Below are 26,594 nucleotides of genomic sequence, written 5' to 3'. Positions count from 1 at the left end.
TTTTTTATTCTGCTCGTTAAAAAATGTTTAAGTAACATATCAAACGTCTAAAAATCATAAATTAACTTTTCTTCCATACAGATTAATGGTTTGTTTGTAATTAAGCACAAAGCTATACAATAGGCTATCTGTGATCTGCTCACCATGGGCATCGAAACACTGATTCTAGCGTTGTAAGTCCGCAGACATACCGCTGTGCCACTAGGGGGCGAGATTAATGAAAGAAAGAATCATTGCTGCTTACAAGGGATTAATAATGAATGAGGAACTTGTACCAATAAAATAAACACAGAAAAAAAAAATTGAAAATTCGTTTTATTATCTAATTATACAAACTGGCTTATTTCAACATACAGAATTTAGATATATGACTTAATATGTAATAGTTTTGTGTATATCTTCCATTACTTCATACTGAGTTTTAGCTTGACTTTCTTGGCTTACTCTTCACTGCAAATAGCCTCTGAAAGAGAAACACAATATCAAAATAATGAACCTTGCTGAAAAATAATATTAAAATTTAAGAATGTTATCTGAGTAACTAACCAACTTTATTAACTTGTGTAGAGTGCTTGAGTTATACATGTTTGTATGAAATGTCAGAATATTTAAATAGAAATAATCAAATCTTGGTGTAACTTACTGCTACTCATATGATAGATCTAAATTAATTTTCTATGAAAATGTCAAGTGACAATTTTTTTAAAGTTGCCACTTGTTAGGACTAACGTATTTTACACCATATGATGTTAAATATATCTGTTTATGAAATATTTGATATTTACTTTCACAGAATAAACAAAAGTTAATGAGCATATGAAGTTAACACCGAGTTCATGTTATATAACATGTGCTTATTGATTCACCACTGTATCATTTGCTAAGATGCTGGTAAACATTAGAATATGCTGGACTACAGAAGCATACAAACACAAGAAAGTTATAATATTCCTATAGTGAAAATGTACTTCCCTCCTCTCACAAGATTAGCGTTTCCCGCTTTGTGCTGCCCTCTATATGTGAACCTTTTTTTATAACGCATGTCACAAGCCTTCCACACCCCTATTGGAATAAAAGATTCCAATATGTCTCTGATGCAAATCATCATGCGTCATCTCTCCACCAATAGAAGAGCCCTACTATCACGTGACTCCCCCAATGCGCCACTTCGAAGTTTGGTAGAAGACGCAAGTACTGGAAAATTGTGGGGAGGTGGGTGGGAAGTACCTATAGGAAATACATTTTCAGTATAGGAAAATTATAGCTTCCGATACGGTACTTCCCTCCTCTCACAAGATTAGGTAGAATTCCACATTGAAAAGGAGGAGGGACTGTTGGGATGGAAGAACAGACATACCCCCTGAAAGCATCCGAAGAATACTTCTGTAAATGAGAGAAACAGATCAGATGAGCCGAGGAGGAGCACTGCACCACTTCTGAACCAGGTATCTCCTCGCCAAGAACAGCTAGGAACAACTATGGTGTAAAATGAAGGGAGCACATCCGAGTGGGAGAGGATAAGTCAGGAAAGTGATCCCAACCAAATAAATATAGAAACCCAATCCCACAGAAGTGGGTAATGGAGGATGTGTCCCATGGTGTAAAATGGCTAGGACGTGGCGAACCGTACTCAGTAAGTCAACTACATGTAAAACCTTCTCGCTAGGTACTGACATCCTTGCAAGAGTAGGATGAAGATAATACTGGCTTCATCTCAAGCCCTAAAATCGTGGATTTGAGGAAAATACTGACTCCAGGGTATGACACAGGATTAGTATTGAGCCCTGATCCGGGAATGTCTCATCCAGTATCTGAGGAAAGTCCATCGCATGCAATCAACTCTCGCAACCGTGAGACTGGTCTGAAACGTCCAAAGGTCAATAACATCCCCTTGCAAAGCAAAAGAGAACGAGGGAGTGCCCAGGACAGAAGCATCCCACGTAGGAAGAATCGAGGGAGGATGATGAACAACTCCAAGCCTGTGAGAGGATTTAAGTTGATTGGTTCACTCAATATCCAATATCATGGCGTACCGACATCCGTGCGATGGTAGAATGAGGGTACCCAATCAAAGGGGTTAACTGCATTGAAACATCTCAGTCCGTGGTGTGTGTGTCACTCAATCCAGAGGATGGTGCGGCTACTACACTGGCAGAACACCATCGCCCTCCTCTGAACTGAGTGGTTATAGCCATCTATGTGGAACCAATCCAGCAGGATGCTTTCATGGTCAACCACCCCAGTGGCTTGGAATTGGCAAGTGGTAAGGACTCCCATACTCCACTGGAAGAAGGGGAGAGAGCTTTGGAGAGTCTGGAGGAACAGCTACACCAGAGACAGTGCAATGGGTGATCATAAAACCCTAATTTGAAAAGTAGACCACACTGATATATTCAATTGAAGCATGGCAGGGATGAGCAGCTATCCCCTTCTGCTTTACCCATGCCATCTATAGGTGGTACGGTCCAGAACGGGCCTATTTATGAAGCAAATATCACAAGGTTATTGACCATCCAGTGATCTTGTGAAACACTGCATCTCAAGGTAAGCATATGGAGCCATGGAAAAAGCTTGCAAATCAACATGGTGTACATTTCAAATTTGTTTGTGTATGTAAAGAATACCTGGTCAGGCACCACTTGCCACAGAATGGAATCCAAGAGACTAAATTCGAAGCAAGGGCTCCTGAAAGTAAAGAAAGTGTTAATAAAGACTTACCTAGTGTCATAGCCACATCAAAGTCTGAAGTATAGCCACAGGTGGTAGGCGATACCCCAATGAAGTAGAAATTGCAAAGTGATGTTGTAATGGGAGATGAACATCTGAGGGGTGTTCCACATGCCCGACTGCAGAATCTCCTACAAACGCCGATAAAGAGATGGGATAAAAAGACGGGAACGGGAACCCCTGAAGGAAGCCGTAAGGGCAATATAACAACAAAGGGCATGCAATGGGCACAGAAGTCTATCCGGAACAGAACGAGGGTAGAGACAAGAAACAGAGGGAAGGGAAATGGATAAAAAGGAGGAGTTACCCTCGCTAACCACCGAGGTCTTGGGAAGGAAGAAATGATCCAGGTAAAAAAGAAAATAAGTTTGTTGGTACAGTGTGCAAGTGAAGTCTATAGCAAACAGCTCCAACCGACGATGCCCACAAGCCAAGAGGAAAAGGAAATATGCCTTAAGGGAGTACCATGTATCCAGAAAAAACAGATCAAAATGGCAGGGACAGGGGAAAGAAAGACCCTGTGGTAACTAGAAAAATGGAAAGTATGAGATAGGGCTGCCTGATAACCCGATATCGAGGAGACCAAAAATCCCTTCTCAAAAAGCCACATAAGAAACTTAGAAATACCAGCAACCATAGGATGAGAAGCTGGGATACCCAGGTGCGAAAAATATTCCATGTCCACTGATACACAGTCATGGATAAAGTACGAACAGAATGAGCTATATGAAATGCCACCCGACATAGAAACCAGATCTCCTCGCCAGGGACCGGACAAAATCAGGTATGAAGATGGAGGACGGAAAGTGAGGGATGTAGAATCAGCAACTGGGGTTGATGAAGAAGGTCGGGGATAAAGGAAGAGGGACGAGAGGGAACAACTGTAGCTGGAGTAATCGAGGAAACCACAGACGAGTGGGCCTGTAAGGAACAATCAGAAGAACTTTGCACAGAGTGGTATTGATGAAGTAATTGGATAGGAGGATAAATATAAAGGAACTTGTTTGACCTATCCTGGCTGAAGGCATCTGCAGTCAAAGACCGAGAATGGGGAACACAAAACAAAGGTAACTGGTGATTGGGGGTGGTGGCAAATGCATCTATTCGAGTAATACCCCACCAATTGCAAAGACCCCAAAAAACAGGTGGATGAAGGGACCACTCCCTCAGGTAAACCTGGTTGGGTCTGGCAAAAGGATCTGCCACAAGGTTTGAAAGCACTCGGTACCTGACATGCCATCAAATGAATGTGATTATCATGGGCCTAAAGGAGAATATCAAATATTAGAAAACACAGGGATCTTGACCAGGTGCCACCTTGGTGATTGATATAAGCCACCACTGTTGAACTGTTGGAATGGATCATGACCAGATGATCTCTGAAGATGTTGATATGAAGAGAACATTCCCCAACAGACCAATGATCCAAAGCCTCCTGGTGATTGACTCACGCACCCCAGCTCTGAAGGGATGCAATCGTAAACAGGTGTAAATCTAGACAAGGAAGAGGAAGCAGGGACACCTGCCGATGTATAAGTCTTGTCCAACCACCATCAGGGATCATGGACAATGTAGGAAGGAAGGGTTATAGAGCATCCAAGGGACACCAAGCAACGTTTCACTGGTTGTGGAGGACACATTGAAGGTATCACATATGAGCCAGACTGAGGGGTATGAGAGGAATCATAGAAGACCATGTCCCCAAAAGCAACAGAACCTCACAAGCAGAAAGTTAAAGAGCGACAGAACCTCACAAGCGAAAAGTTAAAGAGCAGACAGGGCATTCCGAATGGCCAGTTCCAGAGAACAGAGCTGGAGAGGAGAAAGTTGGGCCTGACTGATAATCTCAGAAAATTAAAGAAAACTCTTAAATGAACGAGGTACTGGGTAGGATCAACCAGCCCACCCAAGCAGCTTCAAGAACGAGTATGACAGTTGACTCCCATTCAAAATGAGTGAGAAGAAGCTAATCATCCTGTAAAAGTCAAAGCGCAACTCTAGGGCATGAAGATGTAGAGCAAAGGTTCGCACCACCTGACAGAAAACATACATCACCAAAGCCAGCGCGAAGGGTAAGGCATGAAGTTGGCACATCACCCTACAATGAACAAACCAAAGATAAGGACGAGAATGCTCTAATATGAGAATATGCAGATAAGCATTGAAGACATCCATCTTGATCATCCAAAGCGTGGGGTATGAACATATTGATTGAGGCGGGACAGGTCGATGACCGGCCTCCAGTTCCGTTTGGGAACTACAAACACATGGGAGTAAAACCACCCTGAACCATATGGGGCAGGTTTGATAGTATGTTGTGTGTGGGGGTCTTGCATTGTCTCGTACAGACGCTGGCATGACCTAGGAACCCAAAGAGAAGGAAAGGAAGCAGGCACACGGGACAAGGAAGGAAGGGTATGATGAATCCCTCTGACAAAACTTGGTGAACCCAAACATCAGAGATGAAAGGGATCCACCAATAAACAAAGGTCGCCAGACGAGCTCCCACCAGGGAGTCACCTGAACCGTTGTTGGTGTACCATGAGTCGTCGTGACAAACGACGAACAGTGGCACTGCGGGAAGGAGGAACAGGCAAAGGCCCTGAAGGGGAGGGTAATAAAACAGGAATCAATGCCACGCTCAGCTCCAACTGGGACAAAAAGGCAACCAGATGAAAAAAAGGGTGAATTGTTGTTCAATCAAAGATACCCTCGACTTCAAGGATTCCAGGATCGTGTCAAACATGAAACGTCTCAAAAACGGGGTCATCTAATGGTCCCGTAGATAAGGAGCAGGGGCCATGACAATAGGGCATCATGACCAAAAAGGTCCCAACAACAACAAGTAAACCAGATCTACAGAGCCAGAGCCAAAGATGACAGGCAAGCCAATGTGGAAGTGAGGAGGGAGAGCACATCCACAGAAAAAAAAAACAGGGTCCTGTGAAGAGCCTCAGGCAGAAGATGTATCACAAAGAGGCAACACAAAAAGAGTCGTCAGGGTAAGATGAAGAAGGAAATACTGGACATTGGTAAGATGAATGGGAGATTCCATTCCCACCTCCCAAACAAGCAAAACTGAACCCAACAATTGTTGGTCCAGATATTGGCAGTCCACCCTATGTTAAGGGTAAAACATCACATACCTGAGAAATAAAATCCGAGAAAGCCAACAAGGGCCGAACAGAATCCTCAGGTAGGGTTTGGGAAGGCATGGCAAAATCCGGTGTGTGTGTGTGGGGGGGGGGACAAACAAAATCCTCATCAGCCTGGCCTGGCTCGAAAGGCTCAGCAGGAGACAAAGGTTATCCCATATAAAGCTCACTCTCCTTGCAAATAACAGCCGATAAATCCCACAATAGATCACCTGCATCTGTGGCCCGAATTATGGCATCAAATGAATGAGATGTATCCGAAGTGGTAACGTTAACTTTGGAATTCATCTTTGATACCACACAAACAGGCGAAATTTTTGGTGGCAAAATACAGGTAAAGCAAACGCTTTCAAAAATAGAGCGGAAAAAAAATTTTTGAAATGAAGTAAATGAAATTAAGTGAAACCAATTCAAGAAGTAATGAACTCAAGCACTGCCAAACAAGAAGTGATGTTTCGGTTGTGGCGCATAGAAGGAGTCACATGCATCACGTGATAGTAGTGCTCTCCTATTGGTGGAAAGATGACACATGATGATTTGCATGAGAAACATGTTGAAATCTTTGATTCCAATAGGGGATGCAGAAGGTTTGTGGCATACATTATAAAAAGTTTGCATATAGAGGGCAGCACAAAACGGGAAAAACCAATCTTGTGAGCAGAAGGAAATACCATATCAGAAACAGCAATTTCTGATCATGCATAATCTAACCCACAACAGTAACATAAAATATTAATAATCTAAGTAACACCAAAGTACAGAGATTGTATTTTTGAAACCAGAATAAAAAGTGCTTGAACAGACTGATGTTTTAAATATCATATGAAAAGATACTTTAGGAATCATTCATAAAACCTTTTTGAGTTTCTTTTATAGTTGAAAGCTAAAAGTGCTCATAAATTGTAATTATATATCACTGTAATATTTTACTATCATCAAAGGTAAAAATATTATGGATTAATGCACATGGCCATATTTAGTGGAAAAATTGTAGAAGATGTAATAAGAATTCATAACACTAAGTTTTAAATACTCTGTTATATAAATAGAAAGGCAAAGAACCATAAAACCCATGTGGCCCTACTGATCAAGCAACTGAAGTGAAAAACATGAGCTTTGAAAGACAAGAATACTATCTATCCCTTTAAAAAAAATTATGAACCTTACAAAAAATAACAACAGGTTGGCACAGGCCTGAAAATTCAGGTGTCTGCTTTAAATTACCTGACTCAAGCTTGTTTTGATACCCAGATATCAATTATTAATTTAAGTTTCAAAGAAAATTTAGAAAATATGACATCAATGCAGTTGTAAGCATGGGTTTTTGGCCAGCATAATAAAGATGAAGTTGAAACAGGTTTTACATTAATACTGGTGCTTCAAGACTATTGGGATATCAAGATTGTACACAAAACAATAACACACAGTGATGACTACACAACAATAATAATGATATTATTATTATTACCCATCCAGGTTCCTGTGTATTTTGGACAGTAGGCACATGTTTTGAGAATCGAGTCTCAAATCAAGTCACAAGTCATAATGGGCAAGTCATTCTGTCCGAGTACCAAGCAAAAAAAAATTGTAATCGAGTCAGACTCAAGTCCAAGTCGCATGACTCGAGTCTACAACTCTGATTAAAATATATTTGAACATTTTACCGAGCAATGATCCACTGTTACATTTTATTTGACCTTACTTTCAACTGTCATAAAACTGTGATAGTATTAAACTCAGAAAGAAGTTTTCCATACACGAGTTGGGCATAACATCAAATTTGATTAAAATGTAATGATGTCAGAATTGCTGCAATCAATGAAGTAATTATAACAAAAGTTTTCTCTTATAGGAATTTGAAGTAGAATAGATTGCACTATATTTTACGTTTTTATATGAACTACATGATTTGAGAGTGTAAAAGTGGGCAAAGCACTAGTATCTGTGCACAAAGGCTAAAAGGTTACCCAATATATGGTGAGGTTTGAATTTTCAAGACACATTTTTGCTAATTCTGTTTGTGATGACAAGAAATAAATTTGTTTAGGTATTCTAGAAATTTATCTATTTGTATATAAATATTGTTCTTGTTTTCTTAGTGCACTCTGCAGTGAACTGAACCCCAAATTTCAGAACTGTAAGTTCATAAACTTGTAATTTACCCACTGGGGTGGGGGGCTTATATATATTCTCTTCAAATACTAAGTAGGTCCCAGTAGAAAATTGAGATTTGACAAACAGATTCAATTTGGCCATTAAGATACTAATCATCTTTATAAACCAAAGTAATGCACACCAAGGAACATATATTAGGTCGTCAAGAAATAATGTCACTTTTTTTTAGATGAAAAAAACCTGAACAGCTTATATATCAAAACAAAACATTTATTTAATGAAAATAGTCCATTCTTATCAATGGTGCTTTTCCATCTTACAATCAGGTTGTTAATGCCCTGGTTAAAGAAATCACTTGGCTTTGAAGCATAAAACATGTTGATGTCCTCACATTCTTCCTTCAAAACATTCAAAAGATATCATTCATTTACATAATATTACAGTGATAGGTTGATTATTGGGTATCCGTTAAACCATATCTGTTATTAAATGAAAATATAAACATACCTAAAGTAAGATCTCACTCAAGACATACACAACACCTCCATAAATATGATTTTAAATAAATAAAGGTATACATACATACATAATGTATCTGTTTTGAAACCAAATGATACTATAAGTTGTAATAGTGTATAACACACAGCTATATGCTTTTACAAAGCCATTAAGCATGATCTCTCACTGTAACTTTCTTTTCCACCCACATCATCTGTTTGTAGGCTGAACTTGTTTGATGTTAGTAACTAATAGAATATGGATAAGGAAACGACTTTGTCATTCATATCTCTATACCTACTTTCATAAACAATAAACTTGATAATCGATTTTCCTATATATCACCAAAGGCTTAACAATAAAATACTCCCAAAATAAATACAGATCAAAACTTATCGACAATTCCAGGTTATTTAGCCTATTAAAAAGAAACCGTCTAAAACAATGTAGATGCAGTAAATTCTACTATAACTGGTGCTATTATTCCAACAACAAAATTCTTGGAGGTTAGAAAGTTAAAATACTAAAAGTAAAAAAGTATTTTTTCTATTCTTACTATAGAAATAGTTTTTTTGTAACATTATGAAAAACAGTATAAGTGTATTCTTGGCTATCTGTAATATAGTAGGACAGTTCTATGTTTTGTTTGTTAATGATTTATGACACAAACTACTCAATGCTTGTGTCAGTGGTAGTAGTACAGGAGAGCTGGTGTGTCAAACTATCTAAAGTATTTAAGAATAGAGGTAATATTACAACCCTCATCATAAACCTTGTTACTTGAGCAAATAAATGCACACATCTTTTGATATTAAGTAAGAAGCACTAAGTAAACTATGATTCTGAAGTTAAACAGATGCATCATGGGATCAATAAAGAAATAACATCCATATTAGAGTACAGCAGAAATTTTACTTTTATATCAAACCAATCCTATCACTGTAATACCTGTGTTTATACTTCAAAACATTCTCAGTATTTCAAAGATTGAGAATGAATGCATCATTTTATGTATATGCTATGATCATTTAATTCTATTAATGATTAACAATTGCAATAATCATTTTGAAATCACCTACGGATAATGCAACTTCCTTCACTTGAAATTAAAAGTTTTAAGCATCTTTATTTAATACCACAATTGCTTATTAAGTTGTTTAATTAGTCTTAATTATTTACAGATAATTACGAGCATTTACACATAATTTTGAATGGAGTATTATGTTAAAGGTCTATGTGCACAACTTGCATACAATCTGAGATCTGAAGAAGAAAGTTCAACCACTTCATTCAAGGGCATATTTAACACCAAAAATTATTTGACATCCACCAGCACAGCAGTATTCAGTGAAAATGTTAAAAATAAATAATTAATAGTATTTGTAAAATTATCTGCACTGCTTCTAATGATGAGACCTTTAAGTTCGAAAGCTATTTCACTGGTTCATTTGTTAAAATTTTAAATTTCTCAATTAACTCACCCTACTCAATAAAATATGTATGGTAGTCTTCTGAAAAATGAAATTTATAAGTCAACAAGTCTATGAAGTTATTGTTACTCATCACAGTATACTGAAGGAACACTTACGGAAGTTTCATCCTCATGAACACCCAGCATGTAAAAAAAGAAACTAAGATGCAGACAAAACCAACAGAGATAAGAAGAATCCTATTCAGCCGTGGTGTACTTGGGTTGTGGGTCTGATCCAAAACAACAAATCCCAAACCTCCAATAGTAAACAGAAAACTGGAAGCTAAGCCTTCCATAATATATTGTCCATTTACTCTGTAGGGCATGAATGCAACCTGAGGATAAAAAAAAAACACATCTAATCATTTGTTTGGTAACTTTCAACCATAAACACAACAATTCAGGATTTCTGGATGTAAAGAAAACATTTAAACATTGTAGTTTTTCAAATACACCAAGCTTTTAAGATCTAACACTGTGGGTAGGAGTTACTACTAAAATAAAGACTGAATCTGTGACAAAAAAACAGTTGTCCATACTATTGAAAATTAATGTTCCCTAGTAATGTACATTAAATATATTTTACAAAATTAAAAATGGGAAAATAATATCTCATTATAACAGTGACCAAAATAACACTTTTTAACCAAGACTGAAACAACTTCTACTTAAAATTAACCCAATAAAACCGAAACCAATTCAATAAACTTATACAAGAACATGTAATGCCAGCATACTTAAACTTCAGACTAATGATAAATGACTAGGATAGCAGGTACAAGATTACACTAGGATTAGTTAATGTCAAATATTTTTCATTAAAACATTTATTTAATCAAGATTTATACTTTTTATTTAGATGTTTGTTTTAGCTAGCGCATTGTTATTGCTGTTGGATGGTTATGGATTCAATAAACTTATACAAGAACATGTAATGCCAGCGTACTTAAACTTCAGACTAATGATAAATGACTAGGATAGCAGGTACAAGATTACACTAGGATTAGTTAATGTCAAATATTTCTCATTAAAACATTTATTTAATCAAGATTTATACTTTTTTATTCGGATGTTTGTGTTTTAGCTAGTGCAATGTTATTGCTGTTGGAACGGTTATGTTGTAAAATTATCTTTACAACTTTATTCAGTGCAAGCAAATTTAAAACTGTCCCATTTGATTAAAATTTTTAATTGCATTTCTGAGTTTAAAATATGTACTGATATTTGGCAAATTAGCAGTCAATCTGAAAAAATGCTAATGAAAATTTAAGAATTTTACTTGCTACCAATATGATAAATCAGCTGAGTAGGTGACACATGTTGACCATACAATAAACATTTATTAAACTCTTGTCATACATATTCATTGACAATAAGAAGAGAGTTCAAGAACCAGGTGAAAAACAATACCAACCACGCTGTGACACCTTTGCCATATATTACTGCAGCAGGAATTAAATTATTCGAGATAAAAGCATACCTATTGAATTTTATGACCATGAAACTGATACTAGGAGTGAATGAAGGAAGGAATTAATCACTTTTTACTTAAGTTCTGTATCACTTTCCATTTCATATAGATCGCAAAGTCCAGACTGGCATTACTAAGTATTATATAAATTAAGTTCTGCCTGGCCAAAAGAAATGCTAATTGTCTGTTTGCTCATGCTATTTATGCCAGCAACATCTCTTTTCATCTTGTTTGAAATACTGACCAATTTATAGGACTTCTTTCACAGGCTGGGCCCAGTCTACAAACTTTTGAGTCATAAGCAGATTGCAGGAAATCTTCTTAATTATAAATTTCATGGTAACTTTTTCACAGCTAATTTTTTTATTCAATCACGAGAAATGAAAAGTTTCAATTCATTACAAAATGCATTGCAGAATGGTCTTGAAACACTATTACTGAGTTCGCACTGTCAACAGTACTTTCTTTTGTGACAGATAATGTTGGATATTTGAATAAATTTTTCTTTACTTTAAAACTATATTTTGCTATAAACTCAAAATTATAATTTCTTAGTTCCAGCTTTAATACTTAATATTTGGAATTAAACTCACAAAAATATAAATTACCAAAAGTAATTTCTAAAACTGTTAATTTTCTATACTTTTACAACTGAAATTTCAATGCTTATTTTGGTACCATGTATCTATGTAACACATTTCCAAATGCTTGTTTTATTAGTTTTTTATATTATAATAAGTGTGGTTTTTAAAAAAAAGGTATTTAACAAAAGAGAAACTTGCAGGTTTGGAGTGTCCATGCTCATCTACTGTTGATCCTATGCTGGGAGGTTCCACTATCACATCATAAATGATACCTGTTAAAACAAATTAAAAACCAAAAAATGTGAGAAAGGCAAAGAACTTTATGGTTATTTGACTGAGAACACTTCTTTTCTTTGGTTTGTAAAACAGAAAATTCTTGAAAACATTTGCAAGATATTTCATTACACATTGCAAATTCAGTGAGCCACTCAGACTTTGGCATCAATATTTTTGAGCTGTATGAATAGCTGAGCTATTAACCTATTCATATGCATGCTTTCTTACTGATATCGTATACTACATCATTTTACTATCTATGTCAAGAGCAACGATCATAAACATTTTTAATAACTTTACGCCAAAATTTAACTGTGTAAAATGGTTTATATTTCAAAAAATGCGGGGTAGCAGAAGGCCATTAGGCCCGAGAACATAAAACAAATTCACGCAAGTTAAATTTGATAGTAGCATCCACAAATCTATCAAACACAAATTTAAAATAGAACAAACTAGATACACATACCTACCTACCTCATCATTAGGAAAAACCATTCTTCAAATGTATAAATCCAATAAAAATGAAAATTATGAAGAGAAAGTCTGCATCTAGCTTTCCAAAACAATTCAATTGCATCTCATAATGAAATTCATATTTCAAATTTACATTTCACCACTCATACAAATTTTTTAACAATGAATCGAGTGGCATCTTATTCCCCAATGCTTTAGTGAAAGTCAGTCTAAAAATTAAGCTTTTCTGTGTGACTTAAATAAGGCAGCACCCTCTAGTAGCCTGTATCTACAACCTCCACAAGTTTATATTTTCTGTTGTACAGGATTAAAACCACACATTACTCTCAGGCTTCATTAACACAAGGATACAACTAGGTGTACTTTCTCAGGGTCCCTGAAAGTATTCTGTTTCAAGAGTAAATAACACCAAAATTAAGAGTAACAATTATTTGTTAAAATGTGTGTTGTAGCCTACTGAGTGCATAATTCTTCTCGTGATTCATGTCATCCGCACATTTTATCGATGTCATGGCAGTACAAATTGCAACATCAAATGTCCCTTATGCGATGTTATTTTAGCATCTATTGACTGACTGACAGACAACACACTACCTTATAGTGGTGTGAGTAGTTAAAACAGAACCCTCCAGTTTGCCCTCGGCCCCGTTTTGGAGAAATAACAGTATTTGTTATGAAATTCAAAATTTCTATAAACAAAATGAAGAATTTTTGCTTGCTCTTTTCACCAATGCTAAATGCACAGAGAGCTTTGAGTGTCCATTAACAATGACACCCTACCATAAAAATCAATGCTCCTCTCTCATAATAGGCAAGTCCTTTCCAAATTTCCATATTTAAATCCACAAATTTACACTTCTCAACATTAAACTTAACTTTCTACATTCTAGACAATCCATTATGGCTGCTATGGTCTTTAAAACATTTTCTCCAAACTTCAGAAAAACAGCTTTTTTTTTCAACAAAAATATAATTATAAGAAAGATCTGTTTCATATTTTAGCCAAATGATCAGACTAGCTGCCTCTTCTTAATTATCAGAATTGGTTGTTGAAACACTGTTTAACACTTTACTATTTAGATTATCTTATGTTCCAATATCATTCTTCACTTTTTTTTTCGTAGTTCACATTAACATAAGAATTTCAAAAAAAAGCAAGATGATTAAAGGTCATGTCATCAGCTGAAACCACTTTTTTATCCTCAACACACCAACAAAAGCTGAATCTAACATTTGGCATCCACATACCTATCTAAAAAATGTATGAATGAATTAAAGCTAATTCAACTAACAGCCCAAAGTCCTAAACCTTTCCACATATTTACAACTCTTAACAAAAATGTTTTACTAAGCATACTTGTAGGTTTAGACTCGCAAAGATTATGCTCCTGAAATAAGTTGCCTGTAAATTTCACTGAAAACAAGTCCAAAGTTTTAAGCTTATCTTCATAGTTCAAAATTCTTAAACCAGTTATCATTCTATTAGCTTTTCTTTGCACTCTTTCTAGTAAATAATAAGTAGAATGAAAGTAAAATGTTTTTGAAAAGTTATCATTAGTTTTATACAAGAGGGAATCTTTTTTATTCTAAAGCCAACACTTGTATAAAAAAGATACTAAAAGACTATTAAGATGAATTTCACACCAATACATCACACTCATCCGACATGGCATTCACATGACTGATAAGCTACATGAGGCATGCTTGGATCCAAAATTTCAGGTCTCTGTGTCATCAAAGTTTGACCTGAATTTGCTGACAAGTATCATTAAACTGACCATACCTTCTGTTCCATTAACCAAGAAAGTTGATTCTTATATCATTTTGAAGATATTTTAAAGGTCAATCCACCCACCTCCAGAAAAAAAATCTTCAAATTAACAAACAAAAGTTATCCTCAGAGTTGATCTTTAACCTTGACCTCTGTCTACGTAGCTTGATTGAAGATCACAAAATCAGAACCAATTGTGGGCTGTGATACTATCAACATTCCTTGGAAATTTCAGAGTAAGACTCCAATAGTTTTGAATGACATCCATATGAAGTAGGCATAATATGGATTTTCCCACAATCAGTTTTAATACTTGATGTCAATGTAACCCTTCACACACATTTGTAAGGGAAGGATGCATAAATTCACATATATTTTTATATTTCTAAGTATGCAAATAGATGTGCAATTAACTCAGTTAATCAATATAACTGATTATATACGGTCACCGATTTGATCTATTAGCGTCATAAAAATAATTAACTAGTGTTTCCAATTATTACTGTTTTGAATCATTCCAACCAGACAGCAATTGATATTACAATTAAATTGATTACTGTGACAAAAATAATTAACTACTGACAACTAATCAAAATCTGTGATCAGAATGATTATTACTGTTTTTGATTATTCCAACTATCTAATGACCAAACTTACCATTAATGTCACAAAAATAATCAAAATTAATATTTCTGATTATTCCAACTATCCAGTAATCTAAACATTGCTCTTAGGAATTCAAATTTGATGGGGAAGAACCCACTTTGAGACTAATAATGGTTGGAGACTGCTTGAATGGGTAATGAAGAAAAACTTATATTAAAGTTTTTCTTCATTACCCATTCAAGCCATCTCCAACCATTATTGCTCTTAGGAGTTTTCGTTATTATCTTTGCTAAATTCAAGTTTGTTCAGCTTCATCAATTAGTGTCACAACACACACAAAAAAATATTCATTTAATCAAAATTAAGGTTTTCGATTATTACATCTCTTCAAGTAATCTGACTATTGTCATTATGTTTGTTTGTTGTTAAATACAAAGCTAAACAATAGGCTTGCTGTGATCTGCTCATTGTGGGTTTCAAAATATGATTTTTAGCATATTGATTTTATTTGTTGGTTATCTCTGGAAACAATAATAGATTACTATTATTTTTAGCCATTTTACGACATTAAGCAATTAGTTGAATGAGCCTGAAAATTAATCTATTAGAAAATTCTACTAGTCACCCAACTCTACCCATACATACACTACACATAAATAGACCTTGTACCAATGGATCACTTTTTCATGATCATTGTTAGTCTTTTTCAGTACTGTCCATCCAGTTCACAAATCTTACAGCTAATATGAGGTGTATAAATTTAACACTTTTAATTACAAGGAACCACTCAACTTGCCATTCATTTCATGATACACAGAGATAATTTGTAAATCATCATGTGACAACCCTCCACCAACAGGAGTGCAACACACCTTCCTCATGCAACTCCCTCAATTTGATTCTACCAAACTATTGCATCAGGGTCAGGTAGAAAAGAAAGCAACAGTTTTCAATGGGGAGGAGGGTGGGAAGTGTAAGCGGAGGTAGGTACCTATTGGAAATTTATTTTCAGTATAGGAAAATAATAATCTCCTTTATAGTACATTACCTCTTCTCACATGTATAGCTAGGATACCACATTGAATAGATGGAGGGACTGGTGTGAGGGATAGAAATAAGTATCCTTTGAAAATGTTTGAAAAACACCCATGAAGTGTGAACCCTGTTGGGAGAAGAACACACATAGGAGACTGCACCACTTCTGTACCAGGTATACTTTGCATCCAGTGTGGAAATAGGTGTCACATGTATGAGGGAAAGTGGGAGGAGCACAACCAAAAAGGAAAAGAAAACTGGTTGGATTGGAATCCAAACCACTGTATACCAGAATCTCAATACCATAGAACAACTATCTACAGACAGGAATGTTGGGAAAGCTCAAATGGCTGTGCTCCAAGGTGTAGAGAGGCTAAGGCACAATGGACCATATGCGGCTGGTCAACTCTAGTCCAAAACCAAGCAGCATCGCGAATAGAACCTCCGACCCATGGTAGGAGGAGGGTCCACATTGTCTTCACCTGATGTTAAGTACAACAAAAGCATATACTGTGCAAAGCAATATATGAAATGGGCACATGTGTGCAAACCCACAACCAACCACACAATTGGGAAACCAACCTCTGAATGATGGTAGGAAGAGATGTGCCAATGTGGCAGGTCACATTAAACTCAAACTCAATCAGACTGGCAAGATCAACCTCAGGCAGTGAAAACACCCTGAGGTGGAGTGTGAGAAGAAAAACCATTGCCCTGATAAACATTATCATCCAGATAGGACCAAAGTGCCACCCTCCAGGACCCACTGCACAGAAATGGATCACCTCTAGAAATATATAGCAACTTCATCCTCTGGATAGAACCACACAGAAGCTGGGCACAACATCAACTTCCAGGACCCACCTCATGGTGGTGGAGCACATGATTGGAGGATCACACACCATCTATATCAGCAGAACACCACTGCCCTACTCTCTACTGAATGGAAGTGAACACATTCAGGAGGACTCCTCCATGGCCCACCATCCCAGCAGCTTGGAACTGGATATTGGGAAGGACTTCCATACTCCACTAGAAGAACAAGGGGGATAAAACGCAGTGGAGAGTCCGGAGGAATGCCAACACTGGAGACAGTGCAATTGGTGACCATGGAAACCATATTTTGAAAAGCAGACTATCCCTGATTTATTCAATCAATGGGACAGCATGGATGGGCAGCTATCCCCATTTGCTTTAACCATGTAAGTCCATGATTAGTAGTCTGGAACTGGCATGTTAAGGAAGCAAATATATCATGAGAAAAACCTACTAGTGATCTTGTGAAACATTCCATCTCAACAGTGTGTGTTATAGGTCATTTGTATACATTGTGGCTGTACAGTGTGGATTGGAGATATAGGAAGTGCACCTGGATAGGCAACGCTCACCATTGAGCAGGATCCAAATCCTAAATAGGACATGCCCCTAAAGGGAAATATATATATATAGAAAAGATAACTTACCCAGTCACAGCAACACCAAAGTTTGAAGGATGGCAACAGTTGGAAGGTGGTAACCTGATGAAGAAGAAACAGCTATCCAATGAAGATAGTGGGAGATGAATGTGTGAGGTGGAGGCCACATGCCTGACTAAATAGTTTCTTCCAATGAACAATGGAAGTGATACTCCAGGAAAATGGGAAGGTGCCCAATTGCAGACACCACAAATGAATCCAAAGACTCTGGAAAATCTCCAAAGGCAAACAGATGGAGAAAAGAAGTCATTCGGAAGTCATGAAGATAATGGGAAGGTAAATGAACGTGTGAAGGGATAGGGCTGAAAAGGATCGGCAGAGTGCCTCTGAAAGGATATGTATGTTGGAAAAGTAAGGGTAAGATGAAGGTGGGAGAATTGACAGGATTATTAGGAGCAGTCCTCGTCATGAGCAAAAATGACTCTAACTGTTGGGAGTCAAGAAAGGTATGATAGTGGTACTAGTAGTATGTACAAATCACACAAGTTTATCATTCTAAATACTGAATCATATTTTTATTATGAACTAAATATAAAATTATGCTAAATTATTGAACTTAATACTAATAATTTAAATTCAAAAGAACATAAAAAAATCACAAACTCTTTCAAGTCCAAATACCAAGCCTAATTCACGTAAAGACCATGCACTCGCCACTTGATAGATCTTAATCTTAACATTCATGGATCAATATCTTTCCTAAAAATATATATATTTTGAGTTAATTTTTCAATATAATGTTTAATATAAATAGATATCCAATACAGCATGACTTAAGCTACTATAGAAAAATCATAAAAGTCACATGTATCTCATGCAGTTATTTCCAGAAGCAAATATTCTAAAGCTTACAAAAAAGTACTACTGACCAATACTAAATACAACCTCCACATAAAATAGCAGTTACTATAATAAGCATCCTTCATGTTCATATTGTAAAATCCAGAGAACAACGTTTTGTCACGTGCTTTGTTTATCATCCTATGATTTGTCAAATATGAAATACAGCGATTGGAATAACATGGTACTGAACTTGACAACTTCGACCAGGATTGGCTAAAAGTTTTACAACTGAGGTTTAACATGCCCAGACACTGTTTTATAAAGAAAACAAACTAGAAAAAGGTTTAAATACCAATCATAGATGGCAGGACCAGTGCTAAAGTGCAAGGAAAAAAATATTTAAATGTTGAAAAACATTTTCTTCTTAGAGTGCACTTATTTATAGTCTCAAACATATTTTGGGATTTTATTATTAAACGTCATTAAATAATACAATTTTGTACAAATAATTGAATGTTATACTACTATTTAAAAAAATAAAAACTGAAATCCAATAAAAGATAAGTTCTCTAAAACTTTTTTCAATTCACAAATGTGATTTTGTCCTCATGATAAGACAAAATGGCCCCAGTAGGTAAGGGATTAAGGGAGTTTAAGGAAATGCTTCATGAATATTTAAATGAGACCAGGCTTAAAAATATTTCTGTTTCCTGTAAACCAACTAACCATCTGAAATTGGGACCAACCGAGAGATTTTTTTGACATTATGACCTGGGAAGTTTTTATTTTCAACAATTTCTGCCCATATACCGACCCACCTTACAAAATTTGCTGACATTAAAATTTTTTTATAGCCATATTATGGTTACAATATTTTTTATCGGAAATTCATGTAGTCCGCAACTATGTGGGAAAGCATCGCCTGAGTACCAATCAACAGATCAATGATGATTGACCAATGCACTGAGGTTTGACAACATGGCTTATCTTGTCCCCAGGACCCTTCACACTAAATTAATAAATACACGAGCAGGGGAGAATTTACTATTGACAAGCATACATCAGCATCATGGCAAACACAAGTCTGTTCAGTGTATCCAACTCTGAAAAATGTTCTCGCAGATTGAGGATTAAGATCAAAAGAAATTAATTCTCATTGAAAACTTATTCACATGAAGAGAAGTACTTGTAGATTTACTTGACAAACAAGATAAAATCGAAGCACAAACCATAAAATTGTTGGCAACAATCAATTCAACTTCGTTGATTGAGGTTGATATTGACCAGCAAGTGTGTGAAGCAAAAGAATTTGAAATTTCTGTAACTCTCTTAATGAAATAAATGTTGATAGTAATTGTATTCATGGTTTAATGCATTATGTTTTAGGTAATAACAGAACTAGTGGTATTTCTGACATTTTATTTTGCCAATTTGAAACAAAAAAATACCTACCTACCTACCCACATTTTAAATCAGTTTAGAGTTACAGCAAACAAAAATATTTTTAAGCCTGGCCTGACAAGAGCTGGCTTTGAGTTTTTCAGTGTTTAATTTAATGGATAGGGTAGCCTAGATGGACCAAAAGTCCCTTGTTGTTCTTTAATATTAATGGGCTAAATGTAGCCTGAATTATATATATATTTTAAGAAAGTAGTTTTAAGCTTACTTTAACACTACATTCTTTATTCAAGAATAAGAGTGTGTAACATTATTTCAACTATTCTGTGTGATTGAAGTTCTATTATACTCTCTCTTCTTCTCAGAAAACCTCTAAGGTATGTAGTGTTAAAGAACACAATAAACCTAGAACTATTATCTTAGTACAATTACAATTTGCCAGATTAAAAGCATTCACATGATAAGAATTGTTATCCTACCAAATGACTTACATAAAGTGACCCAACCACAACTATGTTTGTTGTATCCCAGCCAGCATGATGAGCTTTGGTATTGAGAAAAATGTAATATACACATGTATAATGGGTAGTTTAAATACTATTATATACCCTCCATTTTGGACCTAAGCCTAAAGGGCCAAATGAAGAATGTAATGTTTAAAAATATGGTAAGCCTAATACTATTATCTTTGGAAGAAAATGCTGAATATAATCATGCTTCTTTAGCTTATAAGTATTCACACCATAACAATTGTGTTTCTAACAGACGGTTTATATGAATATCATTTCAATCACTACTATGAGCCACCCTAATGAACTCCGATATTGAGAAAAACATATCATCAGCAACAGATATGGTGAAGATAGTGTGGTTGAAATACTATTATATATTCTTCTTCTTGGAAAAACTGTAAGGGACTGATAAAGAATGTTGGGAGTTTTTCAAAGTATGATGTCTAATATACATTTGAAAAAAAAAGTTTCAAGATGTTTTTAAATATAAAATATTACTTTCAATGGTTTTTTCAAACCTCAAAAATATTGAAAGCCAGACCCATTAATCAGTTACTCCAAAAATGATTTATATCCTTCATTTATGAAATCTGAGAATTGACCATGTTGTATTTGTTCTAAAATGAATTTCTGTAAATAATATATACTTTATTCTTGAGTGAAAAAGAAAATATGGCTTAATCTTTTTCAAATGTCTCTGTAATTAGTAGGATAATCTTTCTTTTCTTAAAAATAATTTCACATTTTAACATATACAAATTACACAAGCAAAATAGTTTCATAAATGTGCTTTATTTATACTGCAGAATAGAATTTTGTACTTTCATTATGATCAGCAGAAAAACTTCTACATTAATTTTTCCTCATTCAGTATGTAAACTAAACAAAAGAAAAATTCTTATTTTTAGTAAATAAGGTGGTAAAGAATGAATGACTATATAAAAAATAGTAGCATAAAAAATCTACTCGTATTACAATTTCTAGGGATTATTGTAAGTTATAACAGTATTTATCTCTTCTGAAAATATGCCTGATTACTCATGCTACTCAAGTTCTGCACTGATGTGATACAAATAATTTCACTACTGTGACAATCAATTAAACCATTCTAATACTAATAGCTAACAAGTGACCATTTTGATTACTTTAATTATTCTGACCTTCCAGTAACCTTAGTGATAATTAAATTTAATCTATCTATATAGTGACCATACCCACAAAATAATAAAGAAATTACGAAAATTAATCCGTCCAAAGAATACAGAATTGATGATCATGACAATAAACTCATATGATAGCGTCAGTGAAAATGTCTAGGACTATGGGTTCTTTCAATATGAATATGTTAAACCAGAGAATACCTAAACTTTAAACTTAAAGTAATTTAGTAATTGTTGCTGTGAATGTAACTCTGTAAGACCTAACAGTAACTCACTAAGTAACAATAACAGACTAACTGCATTTTAATAATTTTCTATCAGATTAATTCTATTAGTACTTTACTTTCTATACAAATATTATTTTCTAATTTTATTTAAGTTTTAACTAGGGGCCTATGCTAATACTACTAATACTGTTGATGAGGCAGTTAGGCATAGTATGAGTCGACTATGCGCCATTGTAACTATTAATATATTAGAATAAATATATTTTTAAACAAACATAATATTTACCTCCACACACTAGAAAATAGGACGCCAGGACTAACGAATACATCACCATCGCAGAAGGCTGATGAAGCCATGATGGTCTTTTCAGTTTTAAATTGGGTATTTCTAAAACAGCGAAGGGTAAACTGTAAGCAATCTCCATGTTTCATCCACGCCGGCAGTTTGGCAAAGACATTGAAACGGTTTCTGATTTTGGACTATGAAACTATAAAAAGTTAATATTCAATATATACTAACATGAGTAAGTTCAGGTCAAGATGTTACTTGTACTAAAGTCACAAAATATATTTTCTTCTTGCTTTGTTAATGAAATATAGGTATAAAATTTCCAGGTCATTTTTTAATAAATTTTAACCATAAAAATTCTCTTTCAGCACAGTTATTCAGCAATATGGCGTCAGTAAGGTTATCAGACTTTTTGAAACCTATAAATACTTTGTCCTACAGTGGCTATGTCTGTGGACTTACAAGTAAGTTACAACACTCGATCCCGGTTTTCAATACCCGTGGTGGCCAGAGCACAGATAGCCCATAGTGTAGCTTTGTGCTTTACTTCAAATAAAAAAACAAACTAAACTGGCTCTGCGGTAAGTCTGCGCGCTTACAAGGCTAAAAATCGGGTTTCAATACCTTTGGTGAGAAGAGCACAAACAGCCTATTGTGTAACTTCGTGCTTTACAACAACAAACAAACCGACCACATACTTTTGCTACAAACTTTTGCTGAAAGGAATTTCCTCAATTTAAATTACTATGCAGCTAAATTGGCTCAAACATCTGTATTTACTTGCTTGGGTTACTTATTATACTTTTTAAAAATATAAATATATATAATTAAATATGACTAGTTAAATTATAAATTGTTTTAAATAGTGAAACGAAGAAACAGAAACCAAATTAATATAAAAAAAAATTAGAATGGGTTTTAGTGGTTTGTTTTGATTTTCCTGCAAAGCTACTCGATAGCTATCTTCGCTAACCATCCTTAATTTAGTAGTGATAGACCACCCACCATCCCCTCTTTTACCAACAACTGATCGTCACATTATAACGCCACCACGGCTGAAAGGGAATCGAACCCGCGACCCGAAGGCTGCGAGTCGAGCCATATCAGACATGCGTTTTAGAATATAAGTTTTAGCTTCGCCAAATAAATCCGCTAAACAGGAGATTTGATCAAGATATTAATTATAGTGTAGTACTAAATATCTTACCAAGTGAGTCGATGTTTAATGCAATAGCGAGACTGGACAAAGAGTGATGTACAAAATAAACAGTCTTTACTATAAGATAAACATAAACACAGTTTGTGCACTTGCACTTTGCTTACATCGGACCGAAACCTCGCATTAAGCTAGCGCGACTGTGATATCACGTGACTGATAACTCGTATTCCACATTTGTGGGTCCGTGATCTCTAGATATTCCCTGTATTATCAGCGAGTAGTATGACTCTCGACATCCTTAAACAATGTCGCTATAGTCCATGTTCTCCTCGGGCAGTTGGAAGTATTATGTACATTTAAAATGACACAGTAACGAAAGTAACAAGATCGATTTCATGGTTTTCTTGACCACGTGCTTTATGAAAGACCTACACATATACAGAAGAAAGAATAAATTCAAAGTAATGATTAACAATACAGAAAAAAGAAATCGTATACTCCTAGACAACATTTTATGTTTTCCTTACCTTAGACTTATTTCAAGCAGATAACTAACTATAATCTACGACCAATAAACTTTCAAATCATGTTGGTCAACAACTGCGTTAGCACTTTCTGGCTTCCGTACACTTACATATCTCACAGACTTAACAACTTTTAAAGAATGAAATACGTGAATACCCTTAAACAATTAAGTCATATCTGTATACAAACTGTTAAAATATAGAAATGAAATACGATACATACAATACAAAAATAAACTTTCGAACACAGAGAGAGAGAGAGATACAATATAAGATTTTAAATAAGACCCTTTATCTTAGAATCAAGCACATAAACATATACAAAATACCGTTTAGCATGGAAAATCACAGAGATAAACCCTTTAACATGGATAGATATTATACTTGTATACTATATTTTAAGAATACGAAATAAAACTTCCTTTGTACAACATTTAGTAACAATGCTGAACCTAAACTCACTATCGTCAAGCACGTAATACAAAAAACAGCCTAAACTTTACCAAGCAAAATTCAGAATTACCATTTAACACAATTCAGAGTATAAAATAAAATCCTAACTAGATAGTACAGCTTTACCAGACAAAACCCTTTAACAAAGATATAGTTGGCAATGCAAATAAAACATTCTAAAATTATGATATACAATTACAGGAACCTTATTACAAAATACAATGCCAAAATCCAGAGTTTGATTCCCCACAGTGGAGAAAGTGCAGATAATCTATTGTGTGGTTATGTGCTAAAACATGCACACATACAATAGAGAGAAAAGTTTACAAAACTTACAATAAACAGAAAAATCTTACTTAATTACGATGAGCAGAAAAATATTACATAATTACAATAAACAAAATTACAAATCCCTTTAATGAAGAATGAATGCAAAATGAAAATGTACCTTTTAACACAAGATAATACAAAGTTTACAACAGAACTCTTGAACAAAGAAAAATACATAATTATAGTAAACTCTTTAATTAATGTTTGTTTGTAGTTAAGCACAAAGCTACACAAAGGGCTATTTGTGCTCTGCCCACCACGGGTATCGAAACCCGGTTTCCTTTAATTAATAAAGAAAATATCACAACATCTGAAAGTCTCCCTTTGGTGACTCAGAAGTAAGTCTAAGGGCTTTCTAGACTATAAATCGGGTTCGATACCCACAGTGGGAAGAGTACAGATAGCCCATTATTCAGCTTTTTGCTTAACAACAAAACAAAATAAAACTGAGAACATTTGAGAAATCATAAAATCATGAAAGTGACACAAAAATGCAGAGATACAAATTATTTTACAGTCCTTTCGATTTAAAATGTACATTTCCTCAACGAACCATCCTATCTTCAGATGATCAAGTGGTAACTTACAATGAATCACATATACAAAAAATTAAAATATCACTCAGTAGTTCAGCAAGAAATGGTTGGAACATTCTTGTGTCTGTATTTTCGAACTTCTATCATTTCCAGTTATACAAACTGTTGACACACTAGGTATTATATATACTAGTACCACCCACTCCATCTTCATGATAATCAAGTAGAAATCACACAATATAGTCTTATACTGTATCATGAGCATCAGTTGATAGCTTGAAAACAAAGATTGCCACGTCTTTTCAATCGTCAGGTGCTCGACCTAATAATTGTCCTATTTGTTTTGTTTTTTTTTGTTCAATCTCAGCCATAACATTTTGGGATAAGTGCCTTATGATCTTACCTTCTCATCCTCGTCATTGTAATAAGATTAGACAGAGTTTTCTTCTTCAACTGATTTGAATATCTTTTCATCTGACTCTTCATGAGAAAGTCAGTTCACTAAAACTTTGTGGTCACATACAGAGACAGCTGATAAACATGTACAACACTCTTTTGGGTACCCCTCGACTGCTGTAATAACTCATTGGATTAAAAAATGATGTCCAGGGTAGCAGCAGCAGCCAAGAGGCTTCTGTGCTTCTGGTACATACTGTTACGACAGTGGGGGTCACGTGACGAGTATTCTAGAAGATTCCCTAGTGTGTTACGACAGCGGGGGTCACGTGACGAGTATTCTAGAAGATTCGCTAGTGTGTTACGACAGCGGAAGTCAAGTGACCCTGGTAGCACGTGTTGAGAGTCTTAGAAGTTTCTAGAACAGGCACTATTATCGTATATAAGTGCGCTAGACAGAGAGAGACAGACGGAGGCAGAGACGAAGCAGGCAGAGAGAAAGAAAGACAGCGATTACGGTCGGCGGGAACTGAGGATAGCAGACACAGAGATCGGAACTATAGTTGGCTGGGACGGACAATTAAGTCTAAGCGCGATAGAAAGTGAGTGAATTGTTGTGAACTATAGTGTGTGTAACTGTGAAAATTAAGTACATTACAAAGGTGTATTGAGGAAGAATAAACAAGTTTTATAAAGAAAGGGCTTGTATGTTAAAAGAATTAACAAACAAACATACAGATATGTAACAATACCAAAGACACATCCAATCTCCACTTTGGTAGATCTATTTCTTCATTATCTTATTTAGCACATTTTATGATGTATGTTTAGGATTGTTGTAAGGTATTTATGGCTAACTTATCGGGTAGATTTGGAGTGTTACAGCAGAAGGAATTTTCTAAAGCAGGTTTGAGAAACATGGTAAGGAGAGGAAGAAAGGGACTGTTACGTCTCTGTTTGTTAATTAACTTTCCGTAACTTCGTTACGACGAAACTTAAGCGACACGAGTTCTTTCTTAATAAAAACTGGTTTATTCTTTTCGAATATAACTTTACCGATACACTCAACTTCAACAATCGCGCTAAACAAACGCTATAACAACGAACGTGCTCAATAATACTTCTGACTACAGATCAATTACACACTGTCCACACACACATTACATTAC

At 35.3% G+C, this 26,594-nt stretch overlaps 1 protein-coding gene across 1 annotated transcript; it reads right to left on the bottom strand.

Moving 5' to 3' along the window:
• Positions 1 to 296: 296 nt before the first annotated feature.
• On the bottom strand, positions 297 to 22,215 carry LOC106463749 (oligosaccharyltransferase complex subunit ostc-A-like). The gene is made up of 4 exons (XM_013923809.2): positions 22,025 to 22,215; positions 12,220 to 12,293; positions 10,084 to 10,301; positions 297 to 463 (listed from the first exon to the last, which is right to left on the bottom strand). Exons 1-4 carry the CDS (start codon positions 22,161 to 22,163, stop codon positions 448 to 450), a joined length of 447 nt encoding a protein of 148 aa, XP_013779263.1. The 5' UTR covers positions 22,164 to 22,215; the 3' UTR covers positions 297 to 447.
• Between the last annotated feature and the right edge of the window lie 4,379 nt (positions 22,216 to 26,594).

This window comes from Limulus polyphemus, unplaced genomic scaffold (genome assembly GCF_000517525.1).
Source record: "Limulus polyphemus unplaced genomic scaffold, Limulus_polyphemus-2.1.2 Scaffold1473, whole genome shotgun sequence".
NCBI classification, from domain to species: Eukaryota; Metazoa; Arthropoda; class Merostomata; order Xiphosura; family Limulidae; genus Limulus; species Limulus polyphemus.
The sequence above is the reverse complement of the archived record's forward strand: the minus strand, read 5'-3'. Positions and strand labels throughout refer to the sequence as shown.

Coding starts and splice junctions, on each gene's coding strand:
- LOC106463749 (XM_013923809.2), bottom strand. CDS start 22,163: ATGGAGATTGCTTACAGTTTACCCTTCGCTGTTTTAGAAATACCCAAT. Junction 12,294..22,024: donor CTATTTTCTAGTGTGTGGAG/GTAAATATTATG, acceptor TTGTTTTAACAG/GTATCATTTATGATGTGATA. Junction 10,302..12,219: donor AGCATGGACACTCCAAACCT/GCAAGTTTCTCT, acceptor TTTTATCCTCAG/GTTGCATTCATGCCCTACAG.